This window comes from Nycticebus coucang, chromosome 2 (genome assembly GCF_027406575.1).
Source record: "Nycticebus coucang isolate mNycCou1 chromosome 2, mNycCou1.pri, whole genome shotgun sequence".
Lineage (NCBI taxonomy): Eukaryota > Metazoa > Chordata > Mammalia > Primates > Lorisidae > Nycticebus > Nycticebus coucang.
In genome coordinates, this window is record NC_069781.1 from 113,472,627 (window position 1) to 113,495,297 (window position 22,671).

The window sequence follows — 22,671 nt, forward strand, 5'->3', positions numbered from 1 at the left end:
AGGAAATAGCTGCTTTTTTAGTGAATGCAAAGTTAACAGTATCCATCCATATTTATCCAAGCATACTTTGTGTTTTTAAAACTTAACCTTTGTTTTGTTTTTTGAGACAGTGTCTCACTTTGACACCCTTGGTAGAATGCTATGGCATCATAGCTGACAGCAACCTCAAACTCTTGGGCTCAAGCAATTCTCTTACCCGCTGCTGTGACCGGCTAGTTTTATGGATAGGGTCTTGCTCTTGCTTAGGTTGGTCTTGAACTCCTGAGCTCAAGCAATCTACCTGCCTTGCCCTCCCAGAGTGGTGGGATTACAGGCATGAGCCACCATGCCTGGCCTTTAAAACTTTAAAATGAAAATTTGGATTCTATAAAGCAGCAGTTCCTACTGTCATTTTTCATGTGGCTACTTGAAAATTGTAAAATATGAAGAAATCTAGAGTAGAAAACCAAAAAGATTCTTAATCTAACCACCCAAATAACTCTGATCATAAAAAAGAAAAATACTGATAATGCACCTGTGATTGGAACATTGAACTGGCATAAAGAGATAAAAGCAAAATGGAAGTCTCTTTTTCTTGCAGGGTCTTTCTCCTCAGCTTCCTTTCAAAGAACACCGCACACGTGTCACACATATGTGCACACTATAGGACCACCAGTGAAGGGTTGTGCTGGAACTTGCTGGTGTGCACCTTGCTTTTTGTGTATAATAGGCCTTGGAGGTCTTTACATGCAAAGACATAAATTTTAGCCCTTTTCTTTTTTCTTTTTAACTTTTATTTTGTAATAATTTACATGTTCAGAAAAGTTATGGGCAGACTATATTTACTGGGTTTGTGTCAGGTGCCAGGTCACTAATAAACAGCTAAGCTGGGCTGTGACCCTGGGATTTCCTTTCAGATACCCATCCCTGCTGGGCAGCCCTCCATGCAATACCTAAGGGTGTCTGTCCCCGTGTCACTCCAGTTAAACCATCTTCTCATCTCATAGGCAGAGACTGTTGCAGTGAGGTTTTGGTTGGTGTGGTTTTCTTTGTAATGAGATTATTCTTTCCATGTGTTGTCATTTCTCCTTTTTTCCCACCAATTCCCTTTTAAAAATTGGTATAATTTTGATCTTATGCTGTTCTTTTTACCAGGTTGCTTTGTCTTTTATTGCTCTTACTTTTCCCTCTGGGGGAGCTAATTAAGAAAATAAACTGGGCATGGTGGCTCACGCCTGTAATCCTAGCACTTTAGGAGGCTGAGGCAGGTTCATTGCTTGAGCTTAGGAGTTTGAGACTAGCCTTAGCAAGAACAAGACCCTCTTTACTAAAAATAGAAAAACTACCTGGGTGTTGTGGTGGGCACCTGTAGTCCCAGCTATTTGTGAGGCTGAGGCAACAGGAACTTAAGCCCAAGAGTTTGAGGTTGCTGTGAGCTATGATGCCATGGCACTCTACCCAGGGCAACAGAGTGACACTCTGTCTCAAAAATAAAAAAAAGCCTGAGGCATTCTAAAATGTCACCTCCCAAGCCCCTTTCCTGGAGATTCTGAGTCTGGACCAGTAGGAGGCTCTGGGTTCTGTACAGTTTAAAAGCTTCATGGGAGAGTCTGGCCTGTGGCCAGTTTGGATAAGGCCTTAGTGTTGGAAATGGAAGTTGGCCATAAAGTTTTGAGCATTGTCCCAGAAATGGAATATCATGGAAGTTGGCTGTTTGGATTTTATGCCTTATTAGGAGTGCTGTTTCACATTGAGGAATTTTGGCTTTTTCTATTTTAGGGCTGTCTGCCTGCAGTTGAGAAGTGAAACATGTAGTCAGTCTTCCAGCTGCCTAAACAGCTGGCTTCATTGCTGTCCCCCACTGAACCAAGGGGCTGCTGTGGCTTTGAATATATATGCCCTATGACTTTGAGAGTTTCAGTTTTAGATTATATAGGTTCTTAACTCCGCTATGGTAGAAAACCTGAGCCTTTTCTGAGGTTTGGGCCAACCTTCTCCATTAATGCCCTTTGAAATTTGAAAGCAAGATTCTGCATTAAGCTGCCAAACTCCTATTTGGAGGGAAGCAGCCTGTGCGTGGGTTTAGAGACCACATCTTCGGTATAAACCACATGGGTCAGAAGAACATTAGGTTAATCCAAACATGTATATTTAATTTCCATTGTATATTTTACTGCATTTTTTTTTTGATGTTAAACTAATTTTGGTAAACAGAGCTCCAAGAGTCAGGATCGCAAGTCAGAAAGCAAAGAAAAGAGAGACATCTTGTCATTTGATAAAATCAAAGAACAAAGGGAGCGAGAGCGCCAGAGGCAGCGGGAACGAGAGATCAGAGAAACTGAGCGAAGGCGGTGAGTGGGATTGAGCAGGGTGGTGGGGCTGGTGACTTCCTTGGGGTTAGACAGAATTGTCTGTCTCCCCAGCTATCCTGGAGCTAAGAGTCTACCTAGCCCAAGAGCTAGTGCTTAGGCTGACTAGTCTCCTTATGTGTTTCACCCGAGTCCAAGAGGCAAGGCTTAGCACCTGTTCACACCAGCCCATGAGATGTGGGTGGCATAGAAGTCATCAAAGGCCATTTTGGCCCAGGAGCCTTTTCCTCTGGCTGAAGTTAGAACATGGCCTGTGTAGAAAGCTCACACACATAGCCTTGGATAAATAGGTGCTTGGTGTCAAGGCCTTAGTCTTTTCCCACTGAAACCTGCATAAGTAAGGCCAAAAACTACAGCTGGAGTTCAGTGGTCATTTTATTGTGGCATTGGAATGGGGCGGTTTTGTTAGCGGTGTCAGTCATAGGAATGGTTTCCTTGTAGGTCTGCATTGAGCCATATCTCCGGGCAGCCTCTATCTCCCATTGCATCCATCTTGGCCTTTGTCACCCTTTGCTAAGGGTGTGGTTTCTTGTCATGAGCTTTGAAGGAGGCTTTTCCCCTCCCCTTTCACATCTGCCATTCCGTGTTGGCATAACCAGAGTTCTCTTGTAGATTTTCCTCAAATACTGCTCAGTAAAACAAAAGCTTTATGTCTTGGTATTTGGGGACTGTTCCCAGTTAAGCTACATTTGCTTTTCTAAACTAATGTAATCCTCTCTGCATATGTAGCTTTAGAGAAGAAAAGATCACTGAGGAGCTTTTGATCCTGCCCCTTCTTTTTTTTTCTTGCCACTTTCTCATCCTTGGTTTGGAGACTATCCAGGCACCATCAGAGGGTCTGAGTATGACCAACACTCTTCAGACTCAGAGAAGGGCACCCAGTCAGCTCTTGATGTTGGGGTAAAGTGAGACTTTGGCCCTGGCTGTGGTGGTTGGCCAGTAGACGCAGGCCCTTCATTTGAGCCTGGTGCCTGTCTCCATGCATTCCCAGGCTCTCTGTTCAAAAGATAGTTATTGAAAAGTGGAACTTTTTTGAGAGAAGGTGTGAAAATAAGATATGTTCAATACGTATTAATCTATAACAAGAAATCAGAACCATTATACCTCAGAAGACTCCAGTGTAGTCATTTCTCCAGAATTTTTTGAACTCTTCAGCTCAAGCAATCCTCCCGCCTCAGCCTCCCAGAGGGCTGGGATTACAGGCGCAAGCCACAGCCCCAGCCTAATTTCTCTAGAATATTTCCTGTGCACAGCACTCTCTGTGGTACCCATCAGTAAGGACCTGTTTTATACCTTTCTCCTTGAAGTTACAGTTTCTAAGAGCTCAAATGACATTCAGTTCAAATTCGTGCTCTGGCTTCATGTTGTGTCTTTGAGCCAAGGCTCTGCTATGTTTCTGGGTCACTGGCAGCCAGTACCCAGCTTGCCCAGGGCCTATCTTGTTGGGAAAAGGTAGAGTTAGAAGGCTCCAGGCAGCTCAGTTCTCATAGCGGGTAGACCAGGTACCCCTAATGGTGGACAGTTGACTCACAACAAGCTTCAGCCTCCATGGTGCTGAAAGTTGAGGGTTTCCTCACCATGTTCCCCCAGGGAGCGGGAACAGCGGGAGTGGGAGCAGCGCCTTGAGGCCTTCCATGAGCGCAAGGAAAAGGCCCGCCTGCAGCGAGAGCGCCTTCAGCTGGAGTGCCAGCGGCAGCGGCTGGAGCGGGAACGCATGGAGCGGGAAAGGCTAGAACGCGAGCGTATGCGTGTGGAGCGGGAGCGCAGGAAGGAGCAAGAGCGTATCCAACGCGAGCGTGAGGAGCTGCGGCGCCAGCAGGAGCAGCTGCGCTATGAGCAGGAGCGGCGCCCTGCAGCACGGCGGCCCTACGACCTGGACCGGTGAGGGTTCCTGGGCCCCTCCCAGACGGTATACTGGTCACTTTCCTGCCTATCTCCCTGAGTTGCAGAATTAGATTTAACACAGATCCTGTCCCATCAGCAAAACTCCAGCTTGCTGCAAGTTGATGTAGTTCATTGTCTTGATGCTGTGCATGTGCAATCTTTTTTTTTTTGTCCCAGTTGATTTAGTTTTCAGGGGATCTTTATGGTTGCCATTTGCTAAAGAGTGTGTGATACTTTTTCTCTTAGATTCCCCATGGAGCATAACTATTCTCTTAAGTGTTTATCTTATAAAACAGCTAGACATCCATTAGGCCCAAGTTGGCTGAGCCAATCCTGTCAGTCTAGTGCATCCTTGTAGACAAGAGCCAGAGCAGTCACTATGGAAAAGGAAATTGCCTTCTGGCTCAGAAAGTAGGTTTATTGGTCTCTAGCTCCTCCAAACAGTTTAATTGATAGTCACCCGTCACCCCACTCCCCATGAGCCTAGTTTTCTGGTAAAAATCAGGAAAAAGATAATTGGATGCAATCCTGAGCTGTATGTAGTTCACTATCACCCGATCTAATTTCCTTTGCTTTTGCAAAAAACTCAGAGGGAGGTTCATGTTCCCATAGAAGACAGAGAAGGTAAAAATGTGGCAACTCAAATTCCATTCCAGAAGAATCAAATATTTCATTTCACTTGAATTTGAGCTCATGCGGGGATCAAGGTATTAACAGACTTGCCAGACAATTAGCTCACAGCAGTCCTTTTTTCAGGATTGTCAGATGAGAACACCAGTATGCCTCTTGGCAGTTTGGGGGATTTTAATTTATCAAATCAAAGCGGTAATGATTGAATGTTTAGAAATTAGCCCTGCAGGACATTTTAATGACGCTGGGTCTAGGGAGAGAGCTCTTCTCTCCACCTCCACCCCTGTACACTTTTTCCTCTTTCTCTGTCATAAATGAAATTTGAATTCTTTTTAAAATAAAAAAAACAGACGAGATGCCTATTGGCCGGAAGGAAAACGTGTGGCAATGGAGGACAGATACCGCGCTGACTTCCCCCGACCAGATCACCGCTTCCACGACTTTGACCGTCGTAAGCGGGGCCAGTACCAAGACCACATCATTGACAGGTCAGCTGCCCATCCTTCCTGTGGCCGCAGATGTGGCAGGCACCAGAACATTCAGCTGATTAAGTTCTCAGCCTAGTACACAGATAGGTCTTCATCTATTCTCTGAAGTCTCATTTGTTTCTAACATCCATTGTGGGTGACTTTGAGCTGCAGAACTTGAGCAAGTTGTTGGACTTTATGGTCACTTACAGAATCCCCAGCTTGCCCAGTGGGAAGGCACCTTCTGAATTTCTTTCATCTGCTGTCCTTTCATGGGTAGGCCAGGTGTGGCCTCGGGCATCTAGTTGTGCCTATGAGAACACAGGGCAAGACCGAAGCCAAGGCACCCCACACTGAGCCCTCTTGTGGGGTTGTGGTGTTTGTTAGTGTGGCCCAGCTCTGAGTTTCAGTTTCTTAGGGACCTTTTTCACAGCTGCTTCCCCTCTCCTCCCTTCTCTCTCCCTCTTCCTCCATCTTCCTCCCTCTTTGGGAGGAGGATCTGTCTGAGCCTCCTTGTGTTATAGCAAAGGAAGCAGGTTTTGAAAAGAGGCACGACCTGCCCAATCTGGGTGGAGCTTCAGGGCTCACACCTGGGCTTCCTCTAACAGCACAGGCCCCTGTGGCCGTAAACTACAAAGAGAATGGGGAGTGTGCAGAAAGAATTTCTCATTAGCCCTGCTTTGCATTTTGAGGGCCTAGATGGGTTTTTTAGCCAGTGCCTGCCTGCCTGCTCCCTCCTTTTTATTTTTTTCCAGGGCCTTGTAAAATTAGGAATATGTAGTTTATTTAAAAGGCAGCCCTCAGGCTGGGCACAGTGGCTCACACCTGTAATCCCAGCACTTGGGAGGCCAAGGTGAGTGGATTGCCTGAGCTCACAAGTTTAAGACCAGCCTGAGTCACAGCAAGACCCTGTCTCCGAAAATAGCTGAGCGTTGTGGTAGGCACCTGTAATCCCAGCTACTTGGGAGGCTGAGGCAAGAGGATCACTTGAACCCAAAAGTTTGAGTTTGCTACGAGCTGAGATGCCATGGCACTCTACCAAGGGTGACTAAGTAAGACTCTTGTCTCAAAAAAAAAAAAAAAAGACAACCCTCCAGGCCGGGCCTGGTGGCTCAAACCTATAATCTAAACCTATAATCAGTTTCTAAAAACTGGCCAGGCATTGTGGTGGGCACCTGTAGTCCCAGCTACTTGGGTGGCTGAGGCAGAGGATTGCTTGAGCCTAAGAGTTTGAGGTTTCTGTGAGCTATAACTCCACAGCACTCTACTGGGGGCAAGAAAGTGAGACTCTGTCTCAAAAAACAATAAAAAAGGCAGGCCTCAATTTTCCTGTTGACAAATTCTGTCTTTTGGTTTCTCATTATGTTCTCTTGGGCTATATATTCTTGAGCCATTTCGCTGCTCGTTAGCTCCTCCATAAAGGATTTCAGAGGAGGGAAACCAGCAAGGTGAGCTGAGAAGCCACTAGTTTATTTATGGCTATAGTTGGTGTGTTGTTGGGCCAGACAGAAGTTTGGGGTCACAGAGGCTTTCATTTGTCCTTCACCCTGACTTTGGTCACTGGGCTGCACATAACAGCCCAACACAAGTGGGTGTTGACTTTCTGGTGTGGTGTGCCTTTATTTCTGAGACCTCTCTGAGGAATTTTAGTTCAATAAAATCTTTATTCCTGCCTTCTTAGGATCCCATTTCATTCCTGCCCCCAGGGAAAAGCCCTTCAGTTGGAGCTAGTTTTTCTTTTCTTCGTTAATAATTCTTATGTGGTAGAATAGAGTAAGTTTCCCTGTTGTGAAACTCTTGTATGGCCTGCAGAAATGTACAGTTCTACCAACCGCCATTTGAATGAGAAACTTTCCTTTTGTAGGAGGGAAGGTTCAAGGCCAATGATGGGAGAACGAGAGGGGCAGGTGAGTAAAGCCCAGACACCAAGCCTGGGGCCAGCCCTCTGCTGTGTTGGCCTCAGCTGGCTTCTGAGCCAGAAAGGGACAGCTCAGCCACATTGCAGGGGTAGTATGGAAGTGTTAGTTGCCAGGGATTAGAAGTGCAAATTATTTATTTTTCTAATTAGTGATTCTATGTAGTTTTCAAATAAGTAGGCCTTGTTCTTGCTTAATTTTATCCAGTAGAAAACTGCAGGTATCTCTTGATTGTCCATTTGCTTAAGAGACCATAGAGTCCTCCTGGCACTGTAGGGTATACCAGAATACCCAAATAGTGGCATAGCAGGCAATTAGGTAGTCATCATTTAGCTCACATTTGCCGGGAACTAGAGGGGATTATCTCTTAGTTTCAGGTATTGTGGTGAGCACTGGGAGTTGAAGACCATAAAACAGTCCCTGAATCTCTAATAATATGGTGGTGCCCTGTGCCAGGGCACAGACAAAGGAACAGCATGGTTGAGAGATGGGGGAGACAGGTGTCAGAAGATTGGGTTTTAGTCCAGGAGCAATGGCTCACACCTGTAATCCCATCACTTTGGGAGGCCAAGGTGGGAGGGTCACTTGAGGCCAGGAGTTTGAGACAAGCCTGGGCAAGATAGCAAGACCCCCATCTCTTAAAAAATAAAATAAAATAAAAAATAAGCCAGATGTGATGGTGCATGCCTGTAGTCCCAGCTACTCAGGAAGCTGAGGTAGGAGGATCTCGAGCTCAGGAGTTCGAGGTTTTAGTAAGATAGGACTCTACCACTGCATTGTAGCCTGGGCATCAGAGCAAGACCCTATCTCTTAAAAAATATGTATTAAAAAATAATAAGAATAGCAGCTTTTAACAAAGAGAACATGAAACCATTCTCACTTTTGAGGTCTGCTGGAGTCCTGGCTGGTATCATAGCACAGAGGTGGCTGGCCTGCTCATGGGCACCAGAAAGGAGGAGGCACACTGGCTGTTAGGGAGAATAGGGCTAAGTGGCCTTTCTCAGTGAAACTTTTCAGGAGAACCACTGAGGACCATAAAGCATAAGGCTCTCCACACTCATGGGGCAAGAGAGGGATGCTGTAGCACTGGCGTAGGTGAGTCAGTAATACAGCTAGAGGAGTGAAAGAAGGGAAGTCTAGAGGCAGCCAGCCTCTGGGAGCAGAGGGTCAGCAGAGCAGGGCTCAGCCAGGACAGGCCTTTTAGCCACCCCCTTGACTGGGTCTGCAGTGAGCAGGCCTCCTGGGGCGGGGGCTGTCTGGAAGTGGTGTGCTTAGAGTGTTACTCTGTCTTCTTATACCCTCTAGCACTACTCAGACGACCGCCACGGCCATGGAGGACCCCCAGAGCGGCATGGCCGGGACTGGGGGGGCTATGGTTCTGACAAGAGGCTGAGCGAAGGCCGGGGGCTACCTCCTCCCCCCAGGTTAGTGTGTGGGGCCATCTGTCCTCTACTGGTAATAGGTCGTTGCCTGGTTGTACACATCCCCAAGGTGCAGTTCAGTCATGGGAGCCTTAAGAGTCATGCCATTCAGAAACCCTAACTCAGGAAGGCCAATTTCTCATGACAAAAGATAGCTCTTCTCACTTAGTGGGATGGGGGTGAGGATCACCCTACAGGTGTGATCATCTCAATCACTAGGGCTCCCCACCTGCTGGAGGACACAGTCCTGGGGCTCTTGTTCTTACTTCCATGGGTGGTAGAGAAGCTCTGCTGCTGCTGCCGCCATCACCAGGTCATCTGTTTAGGCGTGTCCTCAGGTCCTTTTTGTCTGTCTGGTTGGGGGTGGGGCTTCTCAACCCTGGCTGCCCATTTGAATGAATCACTTATGAGGACCCTCACTCTAGGGCAGATGGACCTGGTTCTTTGTGGGTGGAACTTGGATGGTAGGTTTGTTAGGTTCCCTCCTGCCCCCAGGACTGTCACTGTCAACACACTGTCAATATTGAGCACCCAGGGTGTCAGGTCCTCCCCAGGGTGTCCAAGGCCATCTCCCTATTAGCACTCGGGCTGGTGGGCAGCCCCAAACCTAGTCACCTTTTGTGGGGTGATTAAGGGCTTGGCACAGAGGGCTCCAGGTGTCTCTTTGGTTGGCTGCAGTGGCCCCTGCACAACTGTTATCCCTTGTCATTCCATCTCTCTTCTGTATGAGCTGGTTGCACAGTGGCTGGGAGCTGAACCATCTTCTGGCCACTGCCTTGCGTGCCCCTTTCCTCTCCATGATTGGGCATCAGAGTCTGTGTCTCCAGACCCAACCTCTGTGCTGATGGGACAAGGCTTTTGGCACTGCCTGTTTGGGAGCTGCCTCTGGCCCCTGTTCAGCTTGGCTTAAAGTGTAACACCACATATATAATACCAGGTAGTCCATTTTGCCATAGATACCAGTAAGGTATGTAAATGGGAGAACTCATTCTTAGAATAAGACATTGTGGTGAGTAGTGGCCCTGTGCCTTGGAGTGCTTTTCATTCTTTTTGGCTGCAGTGTTACATTTGCTTTACAGATGAGTATAGGAAGCTCTGGTGGTTTCACAGTCCTGGTTCCTTCTGAGCCAGGTTGTCCTGGCTGCCACGGTGCCCAGCATTTCACATTTGGAGCCCACCTGTGTACTAGGTGGGCTGGGTTCAAAACCAGATCAAAATCAAGCTTTTGATCTGAAAGCTTTTCTGCACCACTACCAGTGACTGCTGGTTCCAGAATGTTGGAACCGTGTTTGGATTTCAGTCTCTTGGAGTTTGCATCTGAAACTTTTTAAAGTAGTTTTGTTAAAGTGTAACTCACATACCATAAAATTTTCCTATTAAAGTGTGCAATCAGCGAATAAGTATATGCAGAGAATTGGGTAGCTGTCACCATAGGGTTTTGGAACATTACCCCTAAAACTAGCCCTGCACCTCTTAGCAATCATACCTCTCTCCCTCAGTTCCTAACAACCACAAATCTACTTTCTGTTTCTAGATTGGTCTGTTCTAAACATGTCCTATAAATGGCCTTACACTGTGTGGCCTGTTGTGTCTGATCACTTTCGCTGAGCATGTCATCAGGCTTTGTCCTTGTTGCAGCTTGTGTCAAGAGCTGCTGCTTTTTTTTTTTTTTTGCAGTTTTTGGCCAGGGCTGGTTTTGAACCCACCACCTCCGGCATGTGGGGCCTACTCCTTTGAGTCATAGATGCCATCCAAGAGCTTCATTTTTTAAAAAAATCTGAATATTCCATTGTGTGGCTGGACCACATTTTGTCCATTCATTAGTCAGTTTCAGTGGACATTTGAGTCCTTTTCACCTTTTAGCTTTATAAATCATGCTGCTAGGAATGTTCATTTGCAAATTCCTTTGGAGATGTTTTATTTTCTCTCAGGTAAGCACCTAGTAGTGGAATTGCTGAGATTACATGGTAATTCTATATTTTAGAATTCTGTACTTTTTGAGGAACTACCATACTGTTTGCCACAGAGGCTGCACCATTGTATTCCCATCAGCAGCCTACAAGGGCTGCAGTTTTTCAACACCCTTGTCAATACCTGTCTATCTTTTTTATTCTGGTCTCTTAGCAGAAGTGAAGTGGTGCCTTGTGGTTTTGATTAGGATTTTCTTGGTGGCTCCTTTTCCATGCTTACCAGCCATGAGCTGTCTTTGGGGTTGTATATCTTTAAGGAAACATTACGGGGCATGCAGCTTTGTGGCCTAACTCTGGAGGCACATCTAGGCAGCTGGGTCTGCTGTCTTTTGGTGCAGGGGTGGACGTGACTGGGGAGAGCACAGCCAGAGGTTGGAAGAGCACCCACCACGTGCCTGGCAGGGTGCCATGGATACAGGCCCAGAGGGCCGGGAGCACACAAGGTGGCAAGGTACGGGACTGCTCCTGATCCCAGGGGGCAAGGGTGGCCGTGGTCTCAGAACTCTGCAGACAGGGCCCACATCCCTCCCCTCCACCTTTCCAGAGGCTTCCCCGAGGATGGGGTATTTACAGATTCTTCTCTTCTAGGTGGTGAGAGAGGAGTCTCAGGACCCTCTGGACCAGGGCACGTGGCCAGCCGGGGCGGTGCAGCAGGGTAAGGCATGTTGTCCGGGGATAGTAATGTTGACTTGCTCTTGCTCTTACTTCCCCTCCTTTCTTTACATGTTTGATCAACTTGTTGGGTTGGATGTTTTGAAAACAAAACAAAAAGCAGCTCTTTGCAACTTATGCAATTAACGCTCTTCAATTATACAGAATACAGTGTATGATTAAGATTTTTCTCACCTGGAAGAAAAGCCAAGCACTTTTTAGAGTCTGCAGGATCATTTACTGAGTCATGTTTCAGTGGAAACATAGAGCACTTTGACGGGGGAAAAACGTCTTGACTTTGTTCCTAGGGGAGGCAGCTTTGCACAAGGTGGACATTCCCAGGGCCACGTGGTGCCAGGTGGTGGACTGGAAGGTGGTGAAGTGGCCAGCCAGGACCGGGATGGCAGAGTCCCGCACCCCCACCCGTACCCCCACTTCACCCGCCGCTACTGAGTCCCGCTCACTGCGGGTTTTCAGGTAGGCAGACGCACTGTTGAATCTGTTAGCCAGAGTTCCCTTGAACTTGTGGAATCTTAAAACACAGAAGCAAATTCTGCCACCGTGTTGTAGCGCGATACAATGTGAACTCACTTTTTTTTTTTTAATAAATGATGTTCTTGTTCTGCCATTTTTAAGACGAGGTTTCTGTTAACAAGGCATTCCATTTTCCATTAATAAAGTTTATGATTTGCATTCTTGTATGTGTGTATGTGAGTCATGGTGACCACAGGACACAGGATGAGATCAACCTTTAGTGTGTCACATGGCTGGTGGCTCTGCCAGGTGCTCCTGAAGTCTTCACTTGCCTCATCTTACGGAGTTCTCATACCCATCATGAAGTGAGGTGTCCATAATCCCCATCTTAGGGGGCTCAGGAATCAAATCGTTTGTCCAAGGTCATGGAGCTTGTTGGGAGGCAGGGATGAAATCAGAGCTAGGAATTCTTTATGTTGGGGCCTGTGCATTGTGGGTCCCTCAGACCAGTCCCTTCACTTCCTTGCCTGTGTCTTTATCTGTAGAATGTGCTGGGCACCAGGTGAACCAGCATGGTATGGTCCCTGGGGAGTGTGAGCAGTGCTTGCGAGTGGTAAGTTAGGGTGTGTGGTCTGGGCCCTGCCACCTCTCCTGAATGTGTTGTGCTCAGTCAGTACCGTACCCCAGCAGCAGGGCATTAAGGGAGCAGCCCTGACCTAGCACTGGCCCAGTGGTGTCAGATCCATTTATTTTCCTGGAAATGCAGATTGTCTGTGATATCTCATGTGTGAATGTGATTCCAGTGTTTACTTTTAAGGAACACCAGACTAGGTGCCTGGTCTGAGGTAACCAGCCAGCTTCCTGCCCATGTCATGAGCCTGTCCATCCAGGGCCCTACTGTGGGCTGATCACAGCCACTCTTACGCTCAGCTCTCCTCCTCAGGGGTGCTGTTGGGGTGTGGGGGAAGGAAAATGGCCAGGTTTTCTCCTGGGGTAAATGGGGTTAGCCTGGTGCCCTTAAAGCTGGAGATGGCCAAATGCCACATTGTTATTTGTTAGGAGCCTCTTTGCTGCTCCTTCCTATCTAGGGCAACCACCCTAGATGCCCTAGATAGGCACCCTAGGCACCCTCCAACTTGCAGTTCTCCTGAAGTCCCCTATGTTCCCACTGGGGCATTTAGTTTCAAAAGAGCAATCTGAAAATTCTACCCAGCTTGTCACAGAAACCAGAACATTAAAGGCAAGTTGGCTCTGGCCCTTAGCATCCTGTCTGAATTGCTGTGAATAGATTTCTTGGGGGCTTCCCTCACTGCAGTGACATTTTTAGTCTTTTAGAGTCATTTTCTAACAGCAAGTTGACAGAATGCTGTCTCCTTGCTGCACATGGGGGCCTTTGTGGCTCGTGGCCGCCTTCATGGAATCCTGATTTGTCCCCTTCCGCAAGCTTGAGTCTAGAAATCGGGATCAGGGACATCCCTCTTGGGCAATAAAAGCCAGGCTCAGCCTGCTTGGAGAGGAAGCAGCCTGAGGTTGTTTGACTTGTTTTCAGACCTGGTGGCAGCCCGAGGTACAATGCAGGAGCTCTGAACTAGGTACCACTACTGGATCACCTCTGGGGAGTGGGAAAGGGAGCCAGTCCCACAGGAGCAGGAAAATCTATTTCTAATTAGCTGGGTAGAATTTTCTGTTTAACATAGAAACACAAGATACTTACATTACTTTACAAGGACTGCTGTGACAGTGCCATACATTGGCTGCAGAAGCTCATTGGATCACAGTTGTGGACGCCGGAACTCTTAAGATCAAAGTGTGGGCAGGGCTGAGTACTAAGGCAGCGAGGGAGGGGGGTCTGTCCCAGGCCTTTTCCAGTTTCTGGTGGTGGCCACCACCCTTGATGTTCCCTGGCTTGAAGAAGCATCACCTCAATCTTTGCCATGTTAGCGCACAAGTTCAAGACCAGCCTGAGCAAGAGTGAGACCCCATCTCTAAAAAACTAGCTGAACATCCTGGCAGATACTTGTAGTCCCAGCTACTAAGGATCACTTTAGCCCCGGAGTTTGAGGTTGCTGTGAGCTATGATACCATGGCACTCTACCAATGGTGACAAAGTCTCAGTTGAATTTTTTTTTTTTTTTTCAAGGTAAGTGTTGTCAAGCATCATATCACAGGAGGGATAGTCACGGGGTGGCAGCTGGGCCAACCTTCCTACTAACTGTGCCCACAGGCAGTTAATAATCACTCTCTGCTTCGCCTCTTTTTACTGGAAGAAGGAAATAATAGTATTTATTATATGGATCTTTACAAAGATTAGCTAATCCACACAAAAAGCTTAGAACTGTGCCAAACATTTAGTAAGTGCTTAATAAATGTTGACAGGCCCTGAGGAACCCTGCAGGAATAGGGCTTTGGTGCTCACGCTTTCTGGGGGGCCTGCAAAATGTGTTGTGGCCTGAGGGGGCCTGAAGGAAGAAAAGATAGGCTCCTACGATATAGAAAGAAAACTGCAAAAGTTGGAATTAAAACCATATTAAATGTCTCCACATCTGCAAAAATGTGTGTGTCAACTTCATTTGCTAAATTTTGTATGCATAAAGATTTCATTACATTTCAAAACAGCTCCTAGGTTAAATTTTCTCACTTGCAAGAACTCCCAAGCCTGCACGATGATTGCCAGTTTTAAATTGCACACATTATTCCTAGTCAAATAATTTCAAAGGCAAAATTATAAATGGGCCTTGTGATCTAAAGGAAAATACCACTACAGAGTCCTTGAATGGAGATGCAATGTCTCATAATGGGTTTGCTGGAGGAGGGATCAGGTCTCCACTGAGTCCTTTCAGGACCTAGGCAAGATAAGACACTGCTGCCTTGGTCAGACAATGGTGAATCAGGCTTTAGACCCCGGCTGTCACCTGCTCAGTGAGTTCAAGCCTCAGCTCTTTAACCACTTCTTTTCTCAGCTTTGTGCACTTGAGGATGTGACTTGGAGGTGATTACCCCTATTTCTGGCCATTGGGAGGTTTTCATGGGTGACCACATCAAGTCTAGTTTTGTTGGCTCGGTGGGGTACTGTTTTCTCAGGATCCATTTGTGCTCCCTCTCTCCCAGAACACTATCCTTATCTGAAAACTTCAGAGTCACACAATACTTGTAGGAACATTGGGTGTATGCATCTCCTAGGCCTGCTCTAACAAATTTATAATACTTGGTTGTTTAAAACAGCTCACATCTGACACAGGTCTCACTGGGCTAAAATCAAGGTGTGGCAGAGCTGGTCCCTCCTGGGGGCTGCAGGGCAGAACCCGTCTCTGACCTTTTCCAGTGTCTAGAAGCTGCCTGCATCCCTTGCTTCAGGTCCCCTTGGTTGTTTAAAACAGCTCATATCTGACACAGGTCTCACTGGGCTAAAATCAAGGTGTGGCAGAGCTGGTCCCTCCTGGGGGCTGCAGGGCAGAACCCGTCTCTGACCTTTTCCAGTGTCTAGAAGCTGCCTGCATCCCTTGCTTCAGGTCCCCTTCCTCCCCTTCAGAGCTGGCAGCACAGCATCTTTCTGACCTTTTTCCCAAGTCACCTTCCTGTGACCACAGTTTGGAAACGTTCTCTAAGTATTCCTGTGATTAGGTTGGATGCGCCTGGTTACCCTCCCCTGCTCAAGGTCCTTAACCTTAATTACATCTGCAAGGGCCCTTTGCCTTGGAACCTAACATCCCCACAGATCCCAGGGATTATTAGGATGTGACCCTCTTTAGGAAGGGCACAATTTTGCTTATCACTGGAGTATGACACAGTCTGCTTTGGATGTGCCAGGTGAGAATACTAGTAAAGCAAATTAGACATCTCTAGTCCCGGTGGCCACAAGGACACAACACGGCTGTCCCACAATACCCTCAGACTCAGCACCCAATTACAGGTTCTCTGGAAACCAGAGCCAATCCCTGAGAAAGTCAAGCACAGTTCAGGGCCTCAGAGAGGCTGAGCCTTGCCCAGAGGCAGGCAGTCACAGAGCTAGGCCTCTGCCACCCCAAGACATGGGGCCACATACCAAGGTCACGTGCTAAAGGGATTGGTGTTTTGGGTACTAATTTGTAAGCCATGTACATCACTGTGTAGATTATTTTGCACATGGACCTAACCTTTAGAATTGACACCAAAGATAACTTTACATGTCCCTCACAGCTTTTAGGGATAGACCAATATTGGGCTGGAAACTGCCCAAATCGCTTCTTGGTATGCCACTGCCCAAGTCTACTATCTCAAATCCGTATGAAATGGAACTGCCCTGTGTTTGTCTCCAGCTGCAAATATTGACAAAACAGCTGCTGTATCCTACTAGAACATAAGGTACTTAGGATCCAAAAGCTGCTGCTGTTCCTCAGGGGATTTCCAAGGCTATTTGTGAACCAAGATGCAGTGCCCCCCGCCTTCAAATTCCACTTCTGAAAGAGAGGTCTCCTCTGACCCCATGATTGGCAGGTTCCCATCACCCTCTGCCTTGCCCCTGTCGCACCTGTCTGTGCTCATAGCATCAACCACTTGCTACAGCACTGTTTATCCTTAGCACCATTCACTACATAGACACCATTGGGGCATTTTTAAATACAGGCTTTATAATGACTGAGGTCTGGAGAGGCCAACAGATCAGATCAGGCATGGGGGCTGTCCCTAGTGTTTAGCATCACCTGGCCCTGGGGTGATGAGGGCAGGAAGATAGTGGCCTGATGATGAAGGTGGCTGGAGTGTGAGGTCTGGACTGGTTGGTTTGCATTTGAAGGCACACTTGTAGGATCTCAGTTTACTATCTAGGAATAGGCCAGCCCTGGGAGGGGGCTGTCTAGCTCCAGGTTCAGCAAAGCCCTGGTATATCCTCCTCAGTGGGAGGAAGCATCAAACAATGAAAAATCAAGACATGATTAATACACCTGGAACATAATGGGCACATAGTAAATGCTCATTACATCTATAGAGAGGGTAAAGAAAGTCATAGCAATCCCTTATTTTCAGGTTTTTAGGATGCTTCAACTCCTGTATCCCTGCTGAGATTGAAAGGGAGCTTGGCTAAAACGTTTTCAAAAATGTTTGGACCTGGGCAGCAGTAAAGCTATTGTTTCTGAGAAGGGACAAAGGAACACCTCTAGTGAGAGTTACCTGGGGGCACAAGTGGGTGTGTTGCTGAATCAAGGAGTTCATCTGCATGTCACCTAAGCCAATCAACAGAAGTGGATGAAAGATCAATAGTTTCAGATGGTGCCTGTGGCTCAAGGAGTAGGGCGCCAGTCCTATATGCCAGAGGTGGTGGGTTCAAACCCAGCCCCGGCCAAAAACCACAAAAAAAAAAAAAAAGATCAACAGTTTCACTTTTATTTATAGGAAAGCCAGCAATTCTGGAGAGCAGCAGGGATATCTCCCCAAAGAGTTGTTCTGCCCCTTCTTTCCCTTAGTTACTTTTTTTCTCACAGAAAAGTAAACATCTGCAATGTTATTACTCATCATAGTACATGTCAGACAGATTCTCCCTTATAGGTTACAAAGTTACACAGTATCTTCCTATCTTAAAGTGGTTATATCTTGAAAGCATTTTTTACTCTAGACCAGTGGTTCTCAACCTTCTTAATGCCGTGATGTATTTTCATTGTTGCAAAGGGGTCACGACCCACAGGTTGTTAGCCAACACTTCATTGAGTACACAGAGTGCCCTGGGTTCTTGACTGGTACCATGGTATCCAATCCCCCAATTTATGACAGTAAGCCTTGGAAGTGAATAAACAATCTCCAGATGTCAAAATGTAGGCTCATCAGGACTTCTTAGGGCCTGACAAACAGCAACCTGCATGAAATGGCTGTTCAGGTTAACAGTGGCTGGTAACAGGTTGGATGGGAAATGCTGTTTAAAAATGCATGTTTAAGGGCTGGTGGCTCAAGCCTATGATCCTAGCACTCTGGGAGACTGAAGTGGGAGGATCACTTGACCTCGGAAGTACTAGACCAGCCTGAGCAAGAGTGAGACTCCATCTTTACTTAAAATAGAAAAATTAGCTCACCAGTGTGGCAGTTGCCTATAGTCCCAGCTACATAGAGGGCTGAGGCAGTAGGATGGCCTGAGCCCAGGCTGCAGTGAGTGATGATGATGCCACTGTACTCCAGCCTGGGCAACACCCTTTCTTCAAACCAAAAAGAGTCAGGTCTAAACTAGGGCCTCCCATCTTTTTGCCAGAAAGAAATCTCTCCCTCCAAGCATTAAGTGTGGCCTTCAAGCTTAGGAAAGGGAGACCACTTGTAATCTATAATGTTGCATTAGCAATTTTTAAAACAAGAAGCCCTGCTTTGACCACTTGAATGCTACATGCTGTGGAGTTAAGTGCTAGAAGCCGCTGATGGTGTCTCTCAGCTTCTTCCAATCCTGCAATCATGCCCACCTCATGCCAACCAGCTGTGAAACTGCTGGGGTGTCCTGTTCCCCCAGCCTCGGAAACCATGCATCAAGCCTCGTGGGGCGCCCATAAAAGGCACTGAAGCTTCCATAGCAGACCAAATATTTACAGACTTGGCTGAAATGAAACCCAGCAGGTGGGTTTCACAAGTGATCCTGAAAATGTCCCCTTATTCTGACCCTGGAGAAATGGGGCACAGAGCAGGGAGAAGCCCCTTTGGCAACCCCCCCACAACCCACAGCAAGGCTATCTCTAAAGTCCAGTCTCAAGACCCACCCTTTGAACTTCGAATCTTTTTATTTTATTTTCTTTTTCTCCTCTCCTCCTCTCTTCTTTCCTTTTCTTTTTGCACTCATTCATCATTTAGTAAATGCTTCTTGGGGACTTCCTGTATGCAGTACTGGGTGGCAGGGATGTGACCTTGACTGGGATAGACATCCAGATCCTTGTTCTCTGGGGGTGGATGAGGCTGGCTTCCTGGAGGAGATGACTGACCCCGCCTGAGATGTGAAGAGGGAAGAATTGGGAAAGGCATTCCAGGAGTAGGGACAGCATGGCAGAAGCCCCCTGAAGGAAAGGACATGACACCTTGGAGGAACCTAGCCAGGAGGAGTGTGAGGGCCTGGGGCCAGAGAGGGGCCATCAGCCTGCAGGGTTTTGCTTTCAAAGTAACTCTCAATGTCTCATCAGGTCCTTCCTTGCTTGGGGGTCCAAGTCCTCACTGTCCTTGTACCCCCTGGCCCATGTCCCACCTTCAGGGAACCACAGCAGCCAGCCCTGGGGAAGAAGGGACATACCAGACTTGGCACCCATTGCTCAGTGGTTAGGGTGCCAGCCACATACACCGGGGCTTGTGGGTTCAAAACCAGCCTGGGCCTGCTAAACAACAATGACAACTACAACAACAATAGCCAGGCGTTGGGGCGAGCACCTGTAGTCCCAGCTACTTGGGAGGCTGAGGCAAGAGAATTGCTTAAGCCCTAGGGTTTGAGGTTGCTGTGAGCTGTGACGCCATTTCACTTTACCCAGGACCACATAATGAGACTCTGTCTCAAAAAAGAAAAAAAAGAAGAAGGGACAGACCAGGCTCTGTTTGAACAAAGAAATAGTAAAGGGGCCGCATGCTGCCTCTAGTCTTGGGGTCCCTGTCCCCAAGGACGTAGGAGCAGGCCGACTGGCAAAATTGCTGAGGTTAGGTGGCAGGAAGTAAAGCACCATAAGAAGCTGACAGGTCTGGGGGATTCGGCTTCAAGCAGGGTGTTTAGGGAGGGGCCCCTGGAGGCCTTGGGCTCTAGAAGGTGTGGGGAAAGGAAGGGAAGGAAAAAAGAGAGAAAGAGGGATATGAAAAGACAGAAATACCAAGAGACAAAAAGAGAGATAAGGGGACCCTGAAACAGGAAGAGAAGTGCAGGGAGGCAAAAGCGACCTAAGCTCCAACGGATGGACCTGGCTGGCCCTACCCCATATTTCCACCAGGTGGCGCCCAGGAGCCGCGCTCTGTGCCGCCGCAGCTGCCAGAGCCCGGTCTCTCCACCCACATTTGCCTGGTTAATCTTCGAGCGTGTGTGTGGGCGCCCGCGCTTGCCCGTGTGTGTGAAGGTGTGTCTGGTTTTCCTCTTGTGTGCATCGTATGTGTGTATGTGTGTGTACGTGGCTGCATCTGTGCCGCTCAGGTGTGTTTATAAGTGTGTGCATGTCTGACTTAGCATCCGTCACGGTGCATCTTCGTGTACTTGGACTGACTCGCTTCTGCCTCATGACTGTACGCTATTCGGAAACCTTCTGTCCCTGGCAGCTCCGTATAGTCGCCACCGAAGAATGGAAGAACTGAAATATTTACCAAGCACTTGCTGGGGCCCAGGGTCTCTCCTGCGGCCCCTTGGAGAGATAAGAGTAGCTCTCACAGAGCTGCCTGTTCGCAGGTCTGACCAAACAAAATTTAGATCCTAAGTACCTGCCATGTGCCAGGCTTTGGCTAGGGTACTGCTTTTATGCTGCAGACTCACTTTCCTCATCTGTAAAATGGGCCTGATATTAGCATCTACCTCTTAACGTTACTAAGTGCTGAGGTTTGTTAAGCTTTTTCAACATTGCCTAAGGACTCTGTGTGAGAAATTATCTTTTTATTTAATTTTTTTTTTTTTCTGTTTTTGGCCAGGGCTGGGTTTGAACCCACCACCTCCAGGACATGGAGCTGGCGTCCTACTCCTTTGAGCCACAGACACCGCTCAGAAATTATCTCATTTAATGCTCATAACTATAAGCACATGCATGAAGCTGTGGGCCAGCAGGTAGCCCCTGAGAATTGTCTACCCACTGTTAGGGAATCGAGGGTTGTTGTAGAAGCCTAAATAGGTTGTATACTCAGACATCTGTCTGCACTAAAACTTTCTTTTTGGTGCTCAGTGGTTCTCAAACATCGCTGTACAGAAAAATGAGACAACTGTATTATGCTGGGTCTATAAATCCGAGCCGGTTATTGTTCCAGGCACCAGGACTCAGCGGTGAACAAATTAGGCAAAAATCTCTGCCTGTGGGGACCTTCTGTTCTAATGGGAAACAATAAAGCAGTGGTTCTCAACCTTCCTAATGCTGTGGCCCTTTAATACAGTTCCTGTGGGTTGTGATCCACAGGTTGAGAACTGCTGCAATAAAGGAAGATATCACTCACCAAATGCGAGTCATAATAATTAGTTATTATCCATCCCATCAAAAGCTTTCAATGGACTTTGCCATGTTGCCTTCCAAAAGGATGATCCAAAGGCCATTGCTTTGTATCCTCACAAAATCTAATGTTATTGGAAATCTTTGTCAAATATTAAAGTGGAGAGAATTCTAGAGAGGCTAAACACTTTTTCATGTGAGTCTGTCTTATACAATTTCTCCTCTATATCTTTTGTGTGTCCGAAGTGTTATCCATATTCTTTGTGTTGGCCTATTCTTTATTTCTAACAACTCTTTATATATGAAGATTTCACTGGAGAACATGTGGGTGCCAAACAGCCTTTGTTTCTAATAAAACTAAAGTGGAAAAACATAATTTACCAGCAGGGACCACCATGAACTTTTATTTACCAGATATCCTGGCAATGAATTTCTTAAGAGCTCGCATAGTATCTAAGAGTATACTATCTCATAGTATCTTAAGAGATCTTATAGTATCTATGAAGAAAGCAGAACTTTTTTTAAAGTCTCATTTTCTAAGAAAACAGCGTGAGGAACAACAGCAGCTCTGTAATTTTTTTTTTTTTTTTTTTCAGTTTCTGGCCGGGGCTGGCTTGAACCCACCACTCGCGGTATATGGGGCCAGTGCTCTAATCCTTGAGCCACAGGCGCTGCCCAGCTCTGCAAATTTTTATGCAAATGATAACACTATTAAAAATTTCTCTTATATCTATTTCTTTTTTTTTTATTTTCAGCTTGCTTGTTTATCATTCTTCTTCGTTTGAAGTACTCTTTTTTGTTGTTGTTGTTCATTTTCTTTCTTCTTTTTTTCAATGCTTCCTCTGGTGATGCTCTGTCCCGTTGCCTCCTCAGTAGCTGGGATTACAGACGCCCACCACAACGTCCGGCTGTTTTTGATGTTAGTACAGGCGGGGTCTTGCTCTGGCTCACTGCTGTTACATACAGGTTTCAAATCTCTGAGCTCAGGCAATCCACCCGCCTCGGCCTCCCACAGCACTGGGACAACAGGCGTGAGCCACCACGCCTGGCCTATATCTATTTCTTATCTTCACTAAGGTAGGAAGGGAGTTTGGTGGGAGAATCAGTAGCCTTAGAGAACTTCAAAACTAGTCCCCAGCCCTGATGTCATTGAAACCATGCCTCTGCCTCTGTTCATGGCACATCCTTCTGTTCTACCCAGACAGACAGGCTCTCCCTAGAATCAAAATGCTCAAATTCCTTCTTGGTACCTTTGATCTGGGACAAGGCCTTCCTTAGCTAAGGATTGATTTATCCATCTTCTAAAATGGATTCAGCAGTGTCAGGAACCTTTTTAACAGAGATTATGTCACTCCACTGGTTCAAACCCTCCCGTGACTCCTCATAGCCCTAAGGCCTCAGTTTTCTCATCTAAGAAATTAGATAATAGCAGTACCTGGTGACAGGAACCCAATGGGATATTGTCTGTAAAGTGGTAAGGGACATCCATTTGCTTTTTTCTAAAGCCTCTTCAGCCTTTTCATAGGGCACCTTGGTAAACAGCTGCCCCCAGAACCCACTCTTTTGATCATAAAATGAGAGGAGACTAAACCAGGATTACCACTGGTCTAGGGATAGCAAACTTAATTTTCAGGGGTCAGGTCATATCAAAGAGTGAAGTGGGGCTCGGCACCTGTGGCTCAAGCTGCTAAGGCACCAGCCACATACACATGAGCTAGAGGGTTCGAATCTAGCCTGGGCCCGCCAAACGACAACGACGATGGCTGCAACCAAAAAATAGCTGGGCATTGTGGCGGGCATCTGTAGTCCCAGCTACTT

The 22,671-nt window shown here is 47.0% G+C and overlaps 1 protein-coding gene across 2 annotated transcripts in view; it reads left to right on the forward strand.

Moving 5' to 3' along the window:
* SAFB2 (scaffold attachment factor B2) overlaps positions 1 to 11,980 on the forward strand; it is a 36,315-nt gene extending 24,335 nt beyond the window's left edge. The window contains exons 14-21 of one of the 2 annotated variants that reach the window (XM_053579073.1): positions 2,194 to 2,330; positions 3,939 to 4,229; positions 5,213 to 5,350; positions 7,194 to 7,236; positions 8,551 to 8,669; positions 10,975 to 11,087; positions 11,225 to 11,291; positions 11,596 to 11,980. In XM_053579073.1, the coding sequence (XP_053435048.1) occupies positions 2,194 to 2,330; positions 3,939 to 4,229; positions 5,213 to 5,350; positions 7,194 to 7,236; positions 8,551 to 8,669; positions 10,975 to 11,087; positions 11,225 to 11,291; positions 11,596 to 11,740 (1,053 nt within the window). In that variant the 3' untranslated portion in view covers positions 11,741 to 11,980. The remainder of the gene's footprint in view (positions 1 to 2,193; positions 2,331 to 3,938; positions 4,230 to 5,212; positions 5,351 to 7,193; positions 7,237 to 8,550; positions 8,670 to 10,974; positions 11,088 to 11,224; positions 11,292 to 11,595) is intronic. The other variant, XR_008377502.1, reaches the window with a different exon arrangement.
* Positions 11,981 to 22,671: the final 10,691 nt, after the last annotated feature.